Here is a 22,669-nt window from a genome sequence, read left to right as displayed (position 1 = left end):
ATCACCATTAATTATATTATTAAAACAGTGAAGTGTTTCACTACATGTAACAATATTCGTTTTGAAAAGTTATTAAAATTCTTTCCTACAGTGGATGGATGAAAGATCTGAAACCATACATAAAAGAGGACAAAACTCACTCTGAACCGATTATTTAAAATTTTACACCTTTCCTTTAAAGACACCATGACAACTACCCTTTGAATGGCATTGTGTTCTTGTTTGCCTAATATTTGCTTCCTGGTATATTAATAGCATTCATTAAATGCACAACACCATAGCAAGCACAATCAAGTTCACTTTGGAAAATAAGAATTTCGAATTTCTTTGCTCTTCAAGGCGTCAAAATGGTAAGTAGAAGTTTAGTAGTAATTATAATTCTATGTGCCTTTTTCGAAAGAACGACTGTTTCAGTTTTCAGGTTAAATAGAGGTCTTAAAGAGAAGACAGGTCAGTGAATATGTGTATCTTAAGTTGTCATGTTGGCACACCTGTGTATTTAGAGCTTACAGACAAGATGGTTGATTAGTCATTTCTGTTCATTTCATTAGACATTTTTTAGTTTTGTTCTCTTCTAGATATTATAAGATCTCGCACAGTTCTTGTATAAAAGTCGCCTGGCTTGTGCACATCCATATCAATTGACGTATATTCTACGTAGAGAGAAGGTGTGTGAGTGTGAGTGGGTGGATGGGTGGGTATCCAAGCATTCTTCTCCAGAAAGTGCTCTGCTTCAATAGGTGTCAGTTGTATTATCAACCTAATCCTACCCACCCTGATACCGTTCCATTAAAGCATTCTTAAGTTCAGGTAAAGAAAATCAGTACATTATAAAGTGTTGAAACTTAATGTAAAATAACAGTAAAACAGACTCGATCAATCTTTCATTAAAATACAATATCTCTGACATAAGCACGCAAAAAAGCACAACTATAGCAATCTCTCACTTTACCCCCCTCCAACTCGCACATAATGGCTGAAAATGACAGTACTGCATATCGATAATTTAAAACAACATTAAGTACCTCATTATTGTACATAGTTGTGTCTAATACGACCGAAAAATAATTCAGCAGTGACACTGCTAGAAATAATTAATTTAATGCGATTTCTTCATCGACAATGCATTGTTTAATTGACTCCGCCATCTTGAATAACTCTACCGGTATAGGCTATTCCACGGTGGATGTCTGGACTCTTGTGTGGAGCATCACGGGACGCCAGGGTACCAGTAGAAGAACAATGTTTTGATTAACTCTAAGCGAAAATATGCTTTTGGTAAAGTTAACGAAATTCTTTGCTACAAGATTAAAAGCCATATTTAAAAATAAAACCGCACTCTACACCATTTATTTAAAAGTGTTAATCTTTCCTTTACAGACTTCATAGCAAATAACTTTTCATTGACAGTAATCTTCATGGACGCCCATACATAGGGTCAAGAGGGTGGGGTTTTCACCTCTAAACATTTAGGCCTACATCCATACATTTTAATAGCTGTCCACTACCTATTTGCACCCCCACCCACAAAAATAATTATCTTGGCGACCATGTTAGTCTTGTTCTTCTTGTCCTATTTTACTTCCTGGTCTATTAATAGCATTCCTGGAACACGATATATTAAAGCATGCACAACGGAGTGCATTCTGGAAGACAAGAAGGATTCCTTTGCTTGTTAAGGTTTCAAAATGGATGGTAGATACTGAGTAATAATTCGAATAATTCTGTGCTTTTGAGACAACAACATTTTTCAGTATTTGGATCCTGCTGATTGCAAACAGTGTTCCCTTTGTACTTGATATTCCATTTGCAAGCTTAAAATTTATCAGATGCATTCCTGGAAAAAGTACATTCCCAACATCTACTCCCTATAATGACCAAATAAAAATCTAAAATCTAACATAGCTAAAAACGGAGACATAAATACAAATAGAACCAAGGTTCTTGCATTATGTCTTGTTTATATACATACAATGTATTGACTAGACTACTGTAAACTGACTGAAATGGGTGACCGTCGTGTGCATTTCATTGTCGGAAACACGGGCTCTCAGTTATGGACTAAAATTTATAAATCTACACACACACACACACACACACACACACACACACACACATTGCGTTACAAATTTCATCCGTCGACACATAATATTGCAGGTGATACCCCCAAATGTCAAATTGATATATAATATATGGTGTGATATGATAATTATTAAAACATAAATACCTTGTATCCAACACCCATGTTTAGAAACAAAACGAATATGTGTGTGTGTGGTATTTGGATTTTTAACGTAGCTTTAACACTTTTTCAGTCTTAACGCTATGATGTTAATTTGCAGTGTGGCAGTTTATAGTGATTGCCACAGACACGTAGTGTCATGTCCCACCCAGTAAAATTATCCTGACATCAGGCTGACAGTCATAACACAAACCTCTTATGCTGAGCGACAGGCGACGAAGCTGATAGTTCCATTTTATGTCTTTGGAATGACTCGGCCGGGGTTCGAACCAGTGACCTTTCGCATCAGGGGCCGTCGCTCTAAACACTTAGGCCACCTGAGCCGTTAGAAATAATAGGGAAGAGAAGGGTTACTTTAACATGGGATAACAGGGCCGGGGTATATATTTCTCTAGTAACACTTTCCAAGCCAATAAAACATCTCTACAAAATGCATTTTGTTTTTGTCTTTTGGGACAATGTCATATTCATATTGATCTCCTTTTGTGATATGCCGTGCTTGAAATTCTTTGCCATGCATATCTGCCATAATACGCCAAATGTAATTCATAATCAAATGGTCGTGTATCAAACTGAGCCACGCCAAATGTCGTCCTACGTTCGGATTGGTGGATATAAAGCACGCGTTTGATGCGATGAGCAACACGCGCTCTGATTGCTTGAGACAGAAGAAGACTCACTACTGTTAGACATGGACCATAATTACTTTCGGTCTCTTTGCTCCCTCTGTAAAGTGCAATTTTTGTCTAGTTTTGCCGTCCGTTATCGAAGAAAGAACACGTGACTTTCTACATGGTCATGAACTCAGATTCCTTATATGATGTTCCCTCCAGACTAGTCTGCCTGGAGGTCGCGATTCTTAACCCCGGCCGAGTCGTTGTTGTTGTTGTTGTGGGGTTTAACGCCATTTTTCAGCACGATAGGCTATACATGGCGGCCAGTATTAATGGTGGAGGAAGAACCCGGAAAACCCCGGAAAGAACCACCGACCCACGAGAAGCTACTGGCAAGCTTTCTCACATGCCCACATTGGCTGAATCTTAGACTCGAACCGCCGCAGACAGAGGTGAGATGGCAGTGATCCGTAACGAAGAGCGCTTTAGACCACTCGGCCACTCGGGGCCCCTCCCGGCCGAGTCATACAAAAGACTTGTACAAATGGTACCTGCAGCTGCCTCGATTGGCGCTCAGCATTAATAAGTCAGTGTTAGAACTGGTCGGCCTGGTTATAAAACTTGCCATGCCACTACCTCTCTCATCAGTACTACACCGTGTTCAATGTGAATGGACAGTTTAAAGGAAACCATCAAGGATCTATTTGCTATATGTGATCAAATGGAAAAATGTTATAAAGCTTACCATGCCACGACTTCAGTCATCAGTGTAGAACCAAATTCCGTGAAAGGAAGTCAATAACAGTGGACTTAGTGGATTACTTTTTAAAAAAGTGGTTCTACAAGACGAGAGAGTTCTAATGAATTTTGAACGACTTGTGGTGTGTGCATTAGTGACTATCTTTCTTGGATTTCGATTACCAGCAGATTATTTGTGTCAGTGGACAATATTGAATTAAGTGTGTATTGTGTCCCCGTTTTTATTTTTAAAAAGTATTTGTAAATTTCGCTAATCTTTGTCTGATTCTGTTGTCTTAGAATCAAACTTTTCTACATTCTTTATGTGTATAGATTTCTATTTCATACCGAAAACAATCTTTGAACATGGGTTGGTGTTAAAAAGTGCAGAATATATCCAGGGTTGTACTGATACATAAAACTAACAATTCACAAGTTTTACGGTTACTAAGTTTTATCGTTTTGTTACTGTTTGACTGTTGATACATCAGTCTCCACTGCTGGCATAGAAATCAAACTAAAAAAGACAATAAGAAAAAGCAATAACATCATAAGCAAAAGCATGTAACAAACACTCGTTATTACAGCACTAGTCCTTTGCCTGGAATGACGCCATTTATGTAATAAAGCTTATATTCATTCGACAAACGCTACAGTGAATGCACAGTATCTTCAAAAATGTTTACGTCTAGATGCATGAATCAAATTCATATACTTCTGTTTTGGACAAAATATTAATGTTAAAACAAATGTCTGTATTTCAGCTTTCCATTAATCATGAAAGAAGCCACCATATTTTACTTATACAGTAAATAATCACAAATCAGTTTCATGTTCCCATAAATCAGAGAAGCACCCTTAATCTTTACGTTCACTGAATGAATCTGACTGTGAATTCCTCTCCCTCCCTCTTGGTAAAAATTAAACAAAAGTGATCTGTGCTATTTAAGAACTCATTTTGCAAGGTTTTTAAGTCTAAAGTTGTAATCATGCTGTCGAAAAGGAAGACTTTGAACATTTATTGGACAAGTTGCAATGATTCTTCCACACAAATACGATTTGTTTAGTAGTGTTTACAGGATGAACTGGGTATGGGGTTGGATATCGATAACGTGTTGCACGTGAGAGTCGAGGTTTAAACCTGTTTAGGTGTGATTAGACCTGAACCTGAAGTGGTCTTCTTCCTAAAGATGACGACTTCATGCACGGGAAAGATTTACAAGCTGAAGCTTGTACGGTATTGATCTCTCAAGCGCTTTATGTACAGATTTTGAACGATCGGATTACTTTGTCCCATGTTAAGTGTGTATACCTGGGGCTGACAAAACTACACGAGTTTTGGGGATAATACTACGTTTCATTTGATTTTATTGATCCCACTTAGCGTCCATGTAATGTTCCACATTCAGCCTAAATCAGAAAGGCTTATTTTCCTGATAAAATGTAGACCTCAAAGCAGTAATCAAACAGACCAGCCCACTCATTTTTGAAACTTGTAAAGCAAGAACATAAGAATAAGTTCAAAACAACAAACTCAGGTATTATACGTGGAAAAATCAACACAAATTACAGATGAGATATATTGCTATTTCCAGTTGTAGTTCATATTATTAGAATATGAAATGAGTTTGCCTGTTCCACAAAATAAAGTTTATTTGAGATAGAATTTAGAACATAATAAATTATTGTGCAATACGAATTCATAATTAAATGTACGAAAAATACTTAAGGTAAATATATTATTTATTGTTTAATATATATTTAATTCTTTCATGGTTAAAAATTTCAAATCACGGTGAGTACATTGTAATATGGTTTGTTAAGAAACCTATTAGCCTAATGTATATAGTTTTGTCTACGTCCTGCTACTGTATCTCTAATAGCTCCTCAATCGGAACATGTTCGAGCCTTTCCGCGAATGATCAGAAAAACACAACAGAAGCCGTTATTGCATCTACATGTACCTGTTTATCACATTTGCGTCATGTATACATCACACATCGTCATAGGTATAAACAATTCAGTTGTGATTACTTTTATTCTTAGATTAAACGTTTCCAAGTTTCTTGTTTCAAGTACTAACGAACTAGGGAACTTTCTTTTCCGAATTTGTACAAATAATTTCATAAAGGCATCATAATGTTTTTGATATGGTTCTGCCTTGCCGAGCGTTCTTTAGTATTGGACAAAGTTCTTCCCCGTTTTCTGTCGATTTCCACCCTTTTATGCAGTATCACTCCATCGAAGTATTTCCAAGGTGAAACTTTTTAGAAAAGCCAAGTGTTTCGAGTGCGGTCTGTCAGTAGTTTCGCTGAGGGGTCTTTGGAGTACAGTTGAAAGTTTGGAAGACACAAGGGGTAGTTTGGACATATATGGTGGTTATAGGAATTTATCAGTATAGGCCACAATGACCACTATGTAATTATGGGTCACCTGTAACAGTTATGGGAATTTAATATAAGGATGCGACGGTAAGGCGCTTATCGAAATTTAACATGAGGTTATGGTTGTTTTTGGCATTTAATGCGGAGATGTTGCAGCGTGGTGATCACGGGAATTTTGAGATTACAAATTAGGTTACGGCGGTTATGGAAATTTAGATTGGGAATGGAATAGTTTAGCGGGTATGTGAATTTAACATTATGGACGACATTCTGGGATTAATAGGATTTTAACTAGTGGACAGTATGGCAGTATATTGAACCTAAACGTTATGGGCCACTAGAGGGTCCGATGGACATCTAACACTTGGGGCTGGTATGGGGTTCTATGAAACTTTAACCTTTTGTGACGCTTTAGGGGTCTATATAAATTTAAAATTGAGACTCACAATCAAATCTCCACCGGAGTTTAAGGCACATTCTGGCTGGTATGTCCTTCAACGAGAATTTAGCATACGGCAAATCAAGTATAGCCCTCTCCTTGAATTTAGCATTAGGGCAGATTTGGATGGGCTTGTTCCTCAGTTGGAGTTTAACTTTTAGGGTCAGTATAACCTTCAATAGGGGTTCAATCCTCTATGGAACTTGATATGTTGGTCAATTGTAGCTTTCCATGCAGCTGTAATATTCAGGCGAATACAACCTTCTATATAAATATTAAAATCGGTGAATAAATAGGATGGAGAGAAGGTCAAAGACACACTTAAATACAGACAATGACTTATTGCTACAATCAAGGCTGACACGTTTACCAGCCAACACAGCGTTTTCATAATCCAAAGCCGACGCAAAGCAACCAGATTATGGAAGGTAGGGGATAGGTAATTGTGACCAACACATTGTTAGAGGCAAACACCCGGAGATATAAACAAATGGATGAGGAATCGTTGGGGATAGGTAGTGGACGCTAACATATAGTCTTACTTACCAACACACATCTTTATTGACCGTTTCTCACTCTTACTGACCAATACTTATACTCACACAGAGAAACTTGTTTGTAAAAGGTTGTTAAGTACGCGGTAGAGTTACGGAGACCTTCATCAATTCTTACTGATACACGCGAGTCAATAAAGACGCATATAAACAGATGACGGAAAAGAGAGTTAAGTTATGGTCAATAATACCCACAGTTCAACACAATTTAACAACCATCTTTACGATCCTAAAACTACTCTTATACACAAAACGCTTCATGAAAAGGTGTGTTATACGATGCTTACTCACACACTTTATTGAGATTCAACGCAAAAGCTGATATATCTAGTGGATATATACTATATGGTATGACAGAATTACTAAAACATGTATCCAACAACCACAGTTATAAACAAAACGAATCAGGAAGGGAATGTTTGCTTTATCACAGGATAACACCGACTGCTACTTTAACAAGCCAGTACTCACGCGCATAAAATATAATGTCTGCGAGAGCAAGAAGAGATATTGTTAGTTTGACTTTTGTGAACGAGTACACAAACACAGACATATCTAGAATTTGGTAATCGTGATCATTGTTCCTTTATATAATAATGATGTGGCCCCGAAAGGGACTTTGGATTGGAAGTTGTTAACAAAAACTAGTTAGCACACATACAGTAATTATTTTTATTTCGTCAACGTAAGTTGTTTCTTACCAACAATCCATATTTCAGCACTCTTTTCAAACACAATTGTTTATTGATGTAGATTCCTTTGACGCATACGGCAGCCTCTGTTTCGTTTTCGATGGTCCAATTCTTCTTCAATTAGACAAAATAGTCTGGAGGAAAAATCACACACGAGATGTTAATTGAAGATGCTACAGTAGGTTGCATTGTTGTTTCTTTGATGATGGATGACAAAGTTGAACAAAAACGTAATTTTACATAGTTTGGAAATTGGTTGAAATTACTCATGGCACATTGCTCAGCCAATCAATTTGCGTCTTACTTGGCACATGAAGTACGTGTTTTGCAATGAAGTATCAGAACGCAGGATGGATGTTAATTAGCGTGACACCGTCGATGCATGACCGTTTGATCACGAATTACTTTTGATATTTTATGGTGAAAAGGAACGACAGTGAATTTCATTCGACAAAAGGCCATTTTGTCTGCTCTAATGAGCCACTTGCTTGTTTCTTTGTTTGAATTTCTTTGAGAGAATGGCATCACCATTATTTCACCTTCTTTTCTTTCCTCTTGCCCTCGTCGTTTGTACAATCTTCAGCTTTCCGTTTGGGCTGAAGACAGATCTCCTCGTATACGCCATGAAATTTAAGATTTCTTTAATTGAATCTCTAACAAGAAGCATGATCATTGAACGAATATATATATATATATATATATATATATATATATATATATATATATATATATATATATATATATATATATATATAGAGAGAGAGAGAGAGAGAGAGAGAGAGAGAGAGAGAGAAGGGGGTACGGAACAGAATGAGCACAATATAATGAAAGTATAGTATGCAACAAGAGAATATCATCATGAAGGGAGATACTTTGACTGACCAGTTTGCATCATCACAAATGTCGATCGAACGTCAAACTCCTCCAAGTGAAAGTCGCATTACATCACTTTATGATTATTTCTTTGTTCAAAATCAGTGTTGTTGCCGGTAAACAATTACAAAAAGTAACATTTATCAGTATCTGACAAGTTTATTTTATACAGAAATAAATTCATTGGCAAAATTTTGTGAGCATCAACGAAATTGAAACCATTGCAATTTTAATTTTTTTGTTATTTTTAAAACGTTAGTAAGGTCACACATTCATATTCAAATTGAAAGTTTCTTTCCATTTCCTTTCACTGGATGATTTTACATCCAATTTCAAGAGTGGTTTGTAAAGGTCTTTACATCCTTTATCATTATGAAAGACAATTTGCAAACGGATAGGGATAAATTGTTTAACCGGTGTAATTATATCTAACTGCAACTTTTCACATAAGAACTTGACACATTGAATTATGCCTTGAAAAATAAGGAAATTCGTGTTGAGACCATATTTAGCTTTAAAAATATATAATCAGTTATAGTTCCCTGCTCTGTAAGCATATCACAAATAAAATTACAGTATGTTCCAACCATTTCTTATAGAAAACTGGTATCTTGTTTTCCCTTATAAGTCAGTTCGTCCTTAAATTTACTTTCATAAGATCTTTTCCTGTCCGGAGTAAATTTTTTTCTAGTAACAGTTTCTAAGCCAATAAATCATCAAGCCAGCATGTATTGCTTTTGTCTTTTGGGACAATGTCATTACATTTTTAACTCCGTTTGCGACATGCCGTGCTTGAAATTCATTGCCATGCATATTCGCAATAATATGTCAAAAGTTAATTCATACCCAAATGGTCTTGCATTAAGTGAGCCACGCCAAATGTCGTCGAACATTTCACATTGGTGGATATAAAGCACGCGTTTGATGCAATGAGCAACACGCGCTCTGATTGCCTGAGACAGAAGAAGACTCGCTACTGTTAGACGTGGACCATAACTAGTTTCAGCCTTTTACCCCATCTATAAAGTGCAATTTGTTTCTTGTGTTGCCGTCCATCATCGAAAAAAGAACACGTGACTTTCTACAGCGTACTCAGCTAACATTCATTGTACGATGTTCCTTCAAGACTATCCTGTCAGTCTGAAGGAGAAAAACACTGACAGACACAATTGTATGTATAAAAAAGAGCTGCATTGAGAGACAACGGTGTTTCTAAGGAGTGCCGGGATATAGGTGTCTGGTAAGAAGGAGTTTACGTCGATGAAAAGTCAAGAAGTGTTGTATGCATGTAATCTAACCTTTGTTATCACACACCACTCGACCCAAAGGCCCTTCCAAGATCACCCAAGTATTCTAGAAAAGAATACTGATCTTTGCTTCCTATTTCTATTTTTCAGGTTGTATATGTTTAACTGTGTTTGTCTATTTTTATGCAGAGACCATTACTCCACCTTTTATCCCTTGGACATATTATTTTGTATATGTGTGAATTTTGGATTGTAAGTGGGTGTGCTGATTTTCTATTATAAAATATCACTTCCCTTCCTCATTTGCTTTTGTAATTGTTGGATGAAATGATAGGCTTGTGCTGATAATCCTATCATACCATGTGCCATATATTCCATAGACATAATCGTTTGTATGTATGGGTGTTGGGATGTAATTATGCATGTTAGAAAACATCACGTAACCCTCTTTTTCCTCATCCATTTGTTTTTATGTGCATATGTTTATCTTTAAGAACACGTACGTTTCTGCAAGATTATGTGTTAGTCGTTGTCATTATTCTACTCCATTCTTTACATCCCACATTCACTTGAGGTTGTATCTATATGTGTGTGCTTGAAACTTTGGATGCATGTTGGTCGGTAGGACTGTGTTGTTGTTGTTGTGGGGTTTAACGCCATATTTCAGCATACGATAGGCTATGCATGGCGGCCAGTATTAATGGTGGAGGAAGAACACGTAGGATTGTGTTATTCACCATTTCATAACCTGTATCTTTTTTCATCGTTCTGTTTGTCTGTATATTTGTTTGCCGTTAAGAACGAATAGTAGTGATAATTTCCTATTCCCTACTTTACTTTATCACCGCTCCGGTGGCCTAAGTGGTTAGAGCGTCCGCCTCGGATATGGAAGTTCCCGGGTTCGAACCCCGGCCGAGTCATACCAGAGACTTTTGAAAAATGGTACTAGCAGGTGCCTCCCTTGGCTCTCAGGATTAAGAGGTTAGTGTTAGGACTGGTCGGCCTGCTGTCAGGATAACATAGCTACTTTACTTTACACATTACTTTGAATTGTAATAAAAATGCTCGTGTTGGGTTGTAAGGGTGTGAGTGTTGAATTGTAAAAATAAGTAATTAATAACTGTAATTAGGTGTGTCTTTTCTGTGTTTCCACCGTGTCTGTACTCCCATATTAAAATTTATATAGATTGCTGTATTGGCCATACTATTAAATGTCCACAGAAGACAATACTGGTCCACTGAGTTAAAGTTCCGTTGAGGATTATACTGGATCCATCATGTTAAACTCCCGTAGAGCAAAATTCTCGAAGAAGGCCATTGAGCCATCGGTAATGTTAATTTTTTTGTAACTTCCCATCATGGCCCACAATCATAAAGTTCCATAGACCCTCATATGAGTCCACTTGCTAAATTTCCTTAAAGCACAACAGTGGCACATTATGTTGGAATTTCCATATACCTCATTTCCATCCAAGTAATGAATTTATATGTTGCTCATAGTGTCATCCGTAATGTTAGATTGCTGTTACCATCATAATGGATAAAATCCCCATCTTAAAATACACGGCAGCGCCTTAGCATCGTCTGTAATGTTAACTTTCCTTAACCGTAGTACAATATCATCCCCATATAAAATTACCATAACCGCTAATTCGTCTACAACCAATGTGTTAAATTTTCATAATCTCCATAATGTTATCCGTAAAGTTTAATGTCTTTATTCGTTCCATCTACATTATATTTCCCATAAGAAGCTATATCGCCCCCAAATCACCATGTCATTGTCGGTATTACTTTTTTCTGGAAGTGCACTTATGAAATTGTTTAAAATCTCAAACGAACTAACACATGTTATCGATCGTTTTTCTTGATTTATAATTTACCTCTGAAGTTCAGGAAGTGGAAATAGCCATGCAGAGCTAGCAATCTTGTATGAGGTACGCATCAGAACAAATCCTAGCTGTGTTCTGAAACCCAGTCTTTGTCAGTGAGCTATCAAAATAAAGAAACATTCTAAATTTTCTTAATCTTTCATAGGATATATACATTTCTTTTTGCAACAAAGAAAACCAGGATATTTTTTTCTAAAATTCTGAACTTTGTGAAACAAATAAGAAACTCTTGAGCAGAATCTTTAGATTAATTTGAACATTCATGCTATTTCTGTAAATGTTTTCAAACGATTATGTATGATATTTTGAATAAAATCTCACATTTCTGTATGAAAATAATTATACCTATTTCGCTCTTCTACATACATTATGACTTAAGGCAGCACTGTGTGTGAAACGTGCCTACTTATGGAAAACTTAAAGGTCTTTTAATTTATGTTTCATAAATTAAGAAACAAACTAAAAGCAAAACAATGTATAAAAGCACCGTGGAAGGAGGGACAGGCACATGGAAAAGGTATGCGCTCTAAACTCTCACAATATAGAGATGTTTAACAAACACATATGTGTCTTTCACCTACTTGAAAAATGCGAGACTGATAACTGAACCAAATAATAGTATGGATTTGTGTATGTGATTTAGATTTTTAACGTAGCTTTAACAATTTTATATTCATATCGCTACGATGTCTGCAGTGTGAGATTTTAAAGTGATGTCTAGCACTGTGGTATCATTCCACAGACATGTAGCATGATGTCCCACCCAGTCACATTATCCTGACACCAGGCCGACCAGTCCTAACACTAACCTCTTAATGTAGAGCGCATTGTGAGGCAGCTATTAATACCATTTTTATAAGTTTTTGGTATGACTCGGCCGGAGTTCTAACCCACGATGCGGGAAATCCGGGGATGACGAAATAACCACTAGGCCACCAGAGCGGTCAGTTAGGATTTAATATTGTTATTCCGTTGACAACGACTTTTACCAAACTGCACAAGTCGTGCAGGGAGGAATGCAAGGTTTGAATTTACCAGGAATAAACAGATCAAATAATTATGCGCTCGATTTTAATGGTTCCAGGTAATTACTTTCCGAGATTTAAGGTAGGGGTAAAGAACAGAATGGATCGGATCCTGTCTATAGATTGGGTGTCCTAAAACGCTGACCTGCTGGCCGCATCAAATGCTCGTTATTTTAAGTCATTTTGAAATTTTAGTACAAAAATGGCACTATTGACTATTTTATTGTCGTTTGTCAGGGTTGGTCGTTAAATTGCCCGAAAACAAAGTTCAGGACCCGGTTTCTGAAAAACCGGTTTGGAACATGGTGACCAATTTACGATACATTGGATGCTATCTGGCAGACTATATATTATTTTTAAAGACAATATAAACATCGTAACCACATGGAAAGCAGCTTTTATACCTACTGGGCATTATGAAATAATACTGAGTCATTTACCCAAATATCCAACCTAACGCGGATAAGTAGAAACACACACACACACACACACATTCTTTATCTTTTAAAATATTTGAAAGATAAACTATTTATATGACCCAATTTTGAAGTTAAAAAGGCCTTGAGTAATAATTTAGGAACTGAAAAAATGGAAACTCGAGATTGTACTTTTGGCCTTTGCAGAACTCTGCAATTTGTGCTTGTACTTCGATAGAAATATTTTCTTTTAAAGAACGGAATCTACTCATATCACAAACGCACAAACGATAAATATAATTAAGAGTTGAGGAAAACAATGCACAACAAAATTAAACTAGTGGACGGTAGTAATAGATCAATAGATGAATACGTATGATAATTGTAAAGTTACGATTTTCTTCAGCTTGAAATGCAAATTATTGAATGTCATAATTCGTATTTTTACCAAAGTAAAACTGGTACAATATTTCAAATCGTGCTTTCATATACTACTACTACTACTAATTACAACAACATCAATAATAATAATAATAATAATAATAATAATAATAATAAATGCTCAAAAGTAGCCTGTGCCTCCTGCTAAATTGTCAACAATAAAAGAATATCCATGAATAATTTCTTGACTTTCTGAAAAGTTTCGTTACTGGTGCGTTCCGGAAGGAAAATATGCTTGAGAGTGGTCTTTTGCAGAGATACCGATGAAGATATCTAGCCTGAGAGTGTCCGATTATTAATGGTGTCGGAATTTTGAAGCTAAATAATCACTGTGTGAAACAAACTCAGTACAACTGAGCAATGACAACATGTGCTTGTATCGTCGCTTTTGTCGTAAAAAATCTGCAAATGAATGAAAAATAACCCCACCCTGACATTTCCAACGGTTAACGTTTTTGCACTTGGTCAGCATTTGTTAATGTTGTAGATGTGTCTCTGTAAAACCACAATATTGATAAAATTTGGATGAAAGTACTGGAAACGGGATTTTTCTTATTTCTCTTCGCAGACAAGTCAATTGCGTTAGTACTACCACATGGCTCTCAATACTGAGACAGAGATAGTTTCAATATTTGCAAAATATTCTGAATATATTTAATAAATAGTTAAAACTAACCCTCTCGCAGTAATGGGAGTAATGTGATAGCATTAACACACATGATGCTATCTCTAGCATGAGAAAATATCAGTACCTTTATATGGAATGATAAATGTTAAAGACCTGGTTTATTTAGTGAAGTTGATCTTTCATTTAAAATGTAGAGACCAGAAATGTGGGGTTTTAACGATGGAGTTGGTTTAAAATTTTGTCGTTGAGCAGATATCTAGATATTATGGAGATTTTAAAATTTGAAATTTCTTTCTTTAGGCTTCTGTGAAGTCTAATAAACTTCTGGTGGCAGCTATCGATTTTGGAACGACATTTTCGAGTTGGGCTTTCTCCTTCAGACATGACTTCGAGAAGGATCCGACAAAAATACTTGTCAAAGAATGGAACAGTGGAGTTGGTATCTCGCCTAAAGCACCCACGACAGCTTTAATACGACCAGATGGCGAAACATTGGATGCTTTTGGATATAATGCTGAGGACAAGTACACCACTTTGGCTGAAAACAATGAGCACAAAGACTGGTACTATTTTAGAAGATTCAAGATGTCTCTTTTCAAAGACAGGGTAAGTTGGCGTTCTTAAATGGGAGCAGCAGATATTTGCTATGATGTTGGTTTAAATACCTTTACAGGTGTCAACTACAGTCATATGTAGAAAATATTGAAGAAACAAACCTATGTTGATTTTTCACACCATAGGTAGATTCATTTCTAATATTTTCTTCAAAACAGGTTAATTCAATGTATAAAACAACTCATTTCTTTTTAAAGGAGACAATAAACAAGTATATACACAAAGCTATGTACGTGTTTTGTTCTCAGACAGCGGGAAAGAACGAATATTTTTAGCTTTATTGCATGAATGAAATACAAAACAAACTGGGATTTATAGAAATTGGATTCATTATGTTTAATAGACATTTTACGAAGATTAGCTGAACCCTGGTATTGGTAACATAATATGCTCGAGAAACTGTTTACAATATAATGCATGTCATGTAAAGAAGAGCAGAATATCAAACAGCAAAACTGCAAAATGAAAGCGAATCGGTGCATGTCTTTTAATAAAGCACGCTTTCAATCTCTTCTCGAGAACCCTTGAAGAAAATAGTATCTTAGGGAATGATTGAATCGCTCATTTACCAAAGTGCTTTTTAATAATCCAAGACATACCAAACATACGGTACAACCATAAATATTTGCGGTTGTCTAATTTTCGCGCCCCTTGTGTATGAAGTAGTATGGATTCTATTGCAAAAATAAAAGCTGAAAATTTTAATAGAAATGTATATTTTAACCAGCCATTCGACAGAAATTAGAGGCCAAATATTAAAATACAACTTTGTTTAGTAGAACGAAATGCCAAAAATTTAAAGCCCAATAAAATAATAGTTATATGGTATCTAGAAGATGCTGAAATGCAATATTGCATGGATATTGTACCAAGAACATTGTTTTATAGATGCAGCATACAACCACATAAAGCATCCCACTCAATCAAGTCAATGCTATTTGAGAAATATGGATATATTACTTTTTTTTATTTTATTTTAAGAATCTCACTCGCCGAACAACAATAAAGGATGAATCTGGGAAGGAGATGCTGGCAATGAAAGTGATATGTCTCGTTATTCGATATCTGAAAAATGATATCCAAAAAGAACTTGCATCTAAAATTACCGGTCAAATTTCCTATCAAGAAGAGATCCAATGGGTTCTAACAGTGCCCGCGATATGGAACGACAAAGCCAGATACTTTATGCGTGAGGCGGCCATACAGGTGAAAGCTTAATTATTTAATGTGTGTACTTTTTATAATTACAGTCTATTCATCCATGCTTGGGATATTTGCATGATCTAGCTTACTAGAGCTTGGTACCACGAAACATTTTTACCAGTGTATGCCGAGTTATTTCTGAACGTACGGCGGCAAGTATCACGGCATACCGTAATTAGCTGGAAAAATGTCTTGCTCTTATTTATAGCAAAATAACACCATATTGTATCTATCATATTATCTGGAAAAAGTATTTATTATCTTGAAATAAAAGAAATGGAAACATTTCAGCTATAAAAAAAAACCACTGCCCCCCGCCACCGAAAATTAAATAGCACATGAATTTGCTCTGTGTATATTAGTGGATGCATAAGTTGTAATCTAAAAGCTGTAACTAAAGTGGGATGATATAGCATGCACTATGGGCGATTCCGTGACATCAAGCCGACATAGAGGGCCTACTGATGAAATTATGAAGTGTTGATACGGAACCTACTTTTTCTAGCTACACTCGTGATATAATAGGCAGGGGAAAATTTGCGTGAAATGACAACTCCCGAGCAAAGTATGTACCAGATAGGACCAGTAAATATAAAACACACACAATAAAAGAGGAAATATTTAGTGGACTTGAGAAATTACGTAAAGTTCAGATACAAAACAAGTGAGCTCCTGAAATTCGTAGGGAGATTCACCGTCTTACAAAGGAATACGTATACTTAACATATTCACATACGCTAGGAAATAACTAAAGCATAACACGTGTTTATGTTTGTTTTCTTCTTTTTTCACTCCGAATATTTTTTTCCGAACGTTTGATGTTGCCCGAATTTTTGACAACATTCCATTTGGTCACCGCGCTGGCATACGTGACACGTGTCAAACAAGCCATTTTGTAATATTCACCATTACTTCGTTACAGGTACAACTGTTTTGTTAAAAAGATAATTTGTTTGAAACAGAATAATGAAAACACGCTGTTAATATCACTAAAGGTGTAACAAGATTCCTCGAATTTCTGTACATTCCTTATAGACGGAATTTACCGACGTACAGATACAGGGAAGAAGTTCCGTGGTACGTAACAGCGGAAAAATACCGCAGCAAACACTTACCGTTAATATCCTCTATAACGTACTGAACTGTTTCTTTCTAGACTTACATTTCAGTTCCCCATAGCAGCAAGTTTCTAAGACCTAATGTCAAAATGCAGTGTGTACTTTTAACAGTCCTTCAATATGAACAAGCAATACGATTTCAATATGAACTAGCAATACGATAAACAATTAGCATCGTTTGATAAACATTAGGTTTCAAAAATAAACATTAAAAAATGTCCGGTATACATACTGAACAAACAGCATTAGACTCAAGTGAAATTTTTGTGTTTGACCCATCGTTTAATTGTCCTTTGAATAAAGGATACAGTGCGTTTATCTTATCGCTATGATAAAAGTTAGATAATAATAATAATAATAATAATAATAACATTAAAGGGAAAGGCAAACATAATAATCACCGCCAACAACAACAATGTACTTTTCTGGATGTACACAAGTAAATAATTAAAAATTATATTCCTACTTTTCCATAGGCTGGCATCAGCAACGATCAGCTGCTCATTGCCTTGGAACCAGAAGCAGCATCTGTATACTGCAGACGCATTCCTCTCCAGACAATGTCATCAGCTGGTGAAACTGCGATTGTGCCGTTGTCTCCTGGAACTCGATACATCGTTGTTGACGCAGGAGGCAATCACACACACACACACACACACACACACACACACACACTCTGAGTAGTTAGCCAGTATCTAGGGGCCAACGTCACAGAGTGCTGTGTTGGTGAGATTTCATAATAGCATGGTTTAGTTTCGTAGTGAGTTTTGGTCAGAGCCAATGACTGGGCCTTTAGCCAAGTAGCTCCTATTAAAATCTAATTGCGTTGATTGATTGTTTATTTCCATGTGAACTATTTGTGATAAAGACTGATATTTTGTACAACTGAGTAATGTAGAAGTGGTTGTATCATTACCTGGCGGTGCCTTTTACTGCTAATATGATGGTAAATATGTTGTAGTGCTTCTGGTGAAGTCAGGTTTTTAATCGTGAATCGACTTACCCAGGGATCGAATAGGAAAATGGTTCCCTGTATTTGGTGTTTGAGTGTGATGTATATTTTATGGTATTTAAGTACTGGCGCTACATTACAGAAATCTAGCGAGGAGAAATCAAGCAGTTGTGAGGTTGCCACACATTTCTGAAGTTGTGATACAAATATGAAGTTGGAATATTTTGTGGTCACTCATTGTTTAGAGGAATATTATTTCTAGTCTTGGAACGTTGTTAGAGCTTCTAGTAGACAAAGTAGAGAAGTCCTTGGAAATTAGTGGAAAACAAGTAACTTCTAGCAGAATTCACGCAAGTGTTGGATTCGCCCTTTGCAGATTACAGTAAATTATACTGTATACATACTTTTGGACGCATTAACAATCACGTGATTTATTTGGCAATACGTGAAATGTACTCACATCAAATATATGGTACACACATTAATTTGTCAGATTACATTCTATAAAGACTATGATGTCACAGGCACACACACACACACACACACACATCGCTATGGTTGTAGTCGAATGAAATTTATTCCTGGGAAAGTGCATTTCTCTCTTGTAGATATCTTATTGTTTTGTGAAAAATATCTCCACTCTAACTCATTATATTGATAACATTTTACATGCACAAATAATTTACACCATCAAACCATCACATACAATATAGACATAAAGAAAGTCATAACTTATATGCATCTTGTATAAAATCCTCATATGTGGTTTTGGTATCTTCCAGCAGTCACTGGGTTGAGAGTAATATTGCTTGTTAGTTATAGAATACATTTTGCAGTTTACATGTAAATATTCATCAGGCTCGATTGCTGAAGTATTTATTAATCATATGTTATTGGTTTGTGAATCTTCCATCAGTAACACTACAAAGAACTCTAAATTTCAGGTGGTACTGTTGATATAACGATCCACGAAGTAATGGAGGACGGAAACTTAAAAGAAATTCATAAGGCGACAGGCGGCGCATGGGGAGGACAGGAAGTAGATGAAGCATTCAGACAGTTTCTGATCAAGATATTCGGAAATCCTGTTCTTGAAAAATTCAAAGTTGACGCCATAGAAGACTATATTGGTCTCTTCCGTGATTTTGAAGTGAAGAAGAGGAAGGTATCTCCGGATGGAGCAGACTTCCTCACTTTCACCCTGCCAGTAACATTAATAGAAACATTTAAGAGAGAAACCGAAGAAACCATAACAGAAGCGATAACTCAAACTTCGTTCGCAGCAAATGTGTCTGTACTTAAAGGGAACAAATTGAGATTGGATAGTTCCCTAGTGAGAAGCTTTTTTGACAAGTCAGTGCGAAGCATATTAGAACACCTGCAAGTATTTTACGACAGTGAGAAGTATGGCATATCGGTGGCCATTTTAGTTGGAGGTTTTTCTGAATCTCCGATACTAAGCTGTGCTATTCAAGACAAATTTTCTTCGTGGAAAGTCTTGGTTCCTCACGATGCGGGTCTCGTGGTGCTGAAAGGGGCTGTACTATATGGCCACGATCAATCAACCATTGTTTATAGAGTCGCTAGATATACATATGGGGTTGGTGCGTTAATCGAATTTATTGACGGGAAGCATCCAGTTGAGAAACTGAAAGTGTATGAAGATGGGAGACGACGGTGTGTAGATGTTTTCGAAATATTTTTAGAGGAGGGTACTTTAATAAAACACGGTCAAATCTTACTTGAAGAAGCAGGAATTTGTCCAGGGAGATCTGAAAGCGATCGCGTGTCTATTTCTATTTATGCGAGTACCAAGAAGGATGCACATTACACAACAGATGAATCCTGTTTCTACCTGGGACGACTTAAAGTTGGTGGTCTCGACATGAATTTGCCCCGCAGAAAACGTGCGGTCCGTTATTCACTTACCCATGAAAGCACGGATCTGCATATACATGCTATAGATAAACAGTCTGGGAGAAAGTTTGAAGCTTCAATAGATCTTTTAATTTGAATTACACCGTGAAAGACCTGGTCAATTATTGTACTTAATAATTTAGGTATGCGAGTGACAGTTGGACATTTAGGTGGATGGGTGAATGGAATATACTTGTTTCGAAAGAAATGAATTTTTGTCAAATTAGAAACAAACCACAATAGTGTGCCAGAAAAATTTTCAGTTTTCTATCTACACCTTGAAGCGGGATATATTTGTTTGTAAGCCGGGTTCATGTTAGCAATTAACATTAATTATATGTACAATACCTCCGACTGTTTATAGCATGTATTTGACATACATAAAGAGACTATATATAATTGTACAAGATAATTATACCATAGTATTTTATACCTTAATAATGAAGATTGTTGTGAGTGCTTGTTCAGTCTGTGGTGGTCGGATTGCTAGCAAGTTTAGGTATACTTATTTATTCGCAACGCCCACAGAGCAAAGCGTGCTTCTTATCGATTCAAGGTGAAGATATGGCAAAGGTCTAAGAGCAATGCTGATAATATATCAGTGATACTGGGAATGAGATCAAATATACTGTGTATTCCAAAGGTAATAACCATCTTCAATAATGTCGTGTTTTCACCTTTTCGTCTTATTATTTTTGTCTATTAGGGTTCATGCATGTGGTACTAGTGTTACAATTCAGTGGCGAAGTTTTCAGACCAAAACAGAACACAGATCCATACTTTTGGGAACGAGATTAAATAATGGGTATTTCCAAGATAAATACCATTTTCAGCGAGTCTTTTTGTTTACCTTTCAATCTTGGCTTGTTTCCTGGTATAGTTGGTTTCATAGATAAGATACACAGTAAGATGATACATGCATAAACTCGCTTATGTTAGCGAATTCCGTCAGTAAGTTGAAAACATGTGAGTGGTGAGGAATTCATGAACGTTGAAGTCATATGACGTGAGTTTTACTCAACCTGCGGATCACATCAGGGTAGGGAATGTGTTATGGAACATGCTTTCAACTCTTCGCAGCTCCAAAGCAAAAGGATGAGTCTGTTTTAACCTGTAGCCATTTTTGAAGCAATGATAAACATTCCGTGCCCCAAGCTCTATATAAGCAGCCAAGCTAATGCTCAGGAAAGCCTTCATACCTATGCATTTTTAGATTCTGCCTTTTCTTACAGGTAAGAGACTAATACAGTTTATTATATTTTGAAGTCTTTTTCTTATAGTGCCATAGTTCATTAGTTTGTTGTCTGATGACATTGTGGAAAGCTGAGACATACTGTATTCTTTTTTATCCTATATTATCAATTGCGAAATGTAGTGTTTTAGGAAATGTTTAAACGTTTACTAGAAATTTATGTACTGGCAATTGTAATATTAGATTCTTGTTAGATACGATTTCGCTGCCAGCTTCATTCTCCGTAGAAAGTAATTTTAGAAAGAAAATACCTTTACCGTTGCAAAACTTGTTTCTTTATTTTATGTTCAGGAGTCAATATTTTGTATTTGCTACAAAACGAGTTCAGCAATAATTAGAAATCTTGGATTCTTACTAAATGTTTAGTATATTTTGGCCATCTATGGTTCATTCACTAATCATTCACGTCATATTTTAAAATACAGAAATTCACGAATTGTATGAAGTTATCAAGCAAGGGCTTGATGTGTAGTTCTTTTATATCTGGAGTGTAGAACTCTGTGAAATTGTATATAATAGATTATTGTTTGATTTAATAAAAGCCATCCAGCTTGTCCTTTTTAGAGTTTGCCTTTCTTTACAGTTCGAGCCTGTTATCCTCTTTGTAGCCCAGAGATGCAACCGTCTTGCGTCACAAAGTAGTGTCACATCCGTAATGGAGGATATAATACTCTAATTTTCTCTTTCGATTTTAGACATTTTCCGCCAATAAATGTGTATGGAAGCCACCCGGAAAACTCAAATCCGATACAGTCATAATAAGCGATGGAAAAGAAAACTGTCATAAGAAGTGATGATGAAGGAAACTTATCATAATAATACCTTCATTAGTCACAGAAAGTCCTTATGCAACTCTGATTTAGTTAAAAGCATGTAACAAGTGTCTTTCCGATGTCATTCATAGTAAGGGTATGCTGCTTAAATTCTTGCTAAATACCACATTGACATACAAGTTGACGGCGCACTGGAGTCAATGGTATTAGGCTAGCATCTGTTTTTAGTGAAATAAAATTTGTCAAATTCTCAAAAATGACAATGTCCATCTTCGATAGTTCAAATGCCACGTCATCAACGAGTATCGAACTTCCCTTTTTATCGTATCAAATTCAGATATTTGTTTTCAACGAGATACGAAGCAACACGGAATGTCTTAACAATATTTAGCGACCACGATAAAAGGATTGAAGATGCAATATATTTCTGCTTTCAAAATGTGTATTGTATCATCATTTCCATACAACTGCTGAATGCAGTAATATATACCGCTCTGTTTACAGACCGCCAGAATTTTAGGCCTATGAGGCCAAAGCGAAAACAGTTTTCTTTTAAGAACATGTAAAATTTGTGAATGAAACAGATTAGAGCGATATAGTTAAAACTCGTGCATTTTAGGCTTAATAGGAAGCATAAAATTTCTGAATCATTGT

The 22,669-nt window shown here is 36.2% G+C and overlaps 1 protein-coding gene across 1 annotated transcript; it reads left to right on the top strand.

Annotated features, from left to right (window-relative positions):
• Positions 1-264: 264 nt before the first annotated feature.
• On the top strand, positions 265-21,798 carry LOC149782204 (heat shock 70 kDa protein 12A-like). Its single transcript, XM_089933601.1, has 5 exons — positions 265-350; positions 14,486-14,791; positions 15,782-16,006; positions 17,598-17,754; positions 19,018-21,798. The coding sequence occupies exons 1-5, from the start codon at positions 348-350 to the stop codon at positions 20,085-20,087; spliced, it is 1,761 nt and encodes a 586-aa protein (XP_089789727.1). The 5' UTR covers positions 265-347; the 3' UTR covers positions 20,088-21,798.
• The last annotated feature ends 871 nt before the right edge of the window (positions 21,799-22,669 follow it).

Source organism: Sinohyriopsis cumingii, chromosome 15 (assembly GCF_028554795.1).
Source record: "Sinohyriopsis cumingii isolate HCF-2022 chromosome 15, ASM2855479v2, whole genome shotgun sequence".
NCBI lineage: Eukaryota > Metazoa > Mollusca > Bivalvia > Unionida > Unionidae > Sinohyriopsis > Sinohyriopsis cumingii.
Note: the sequence above shows the minus strand (reverse complement) of the source record. Positions and strands in the feature narration are given on the sequence as shown.

Excerpts from the sequence above, each read along its gene's own strand:
- LOC149782204 (XM_089933601.1), top strand. Across the intron at positions 14,792-15,781 it reads TGTCTCTTTTCAAAGACAGG|AATCTCACTCGCCGAACAAC; the intron begins GTAAGTTGGCGT and ends TTTTATTTTAAG. Across the intron at positions 17,755-19,017 it reads CATCGTTGTTGACGCAGGAG|GTGGTACTGTTGATATAACG; the intron begins GCAATCACACAC and ends TCTAAATTTCAG.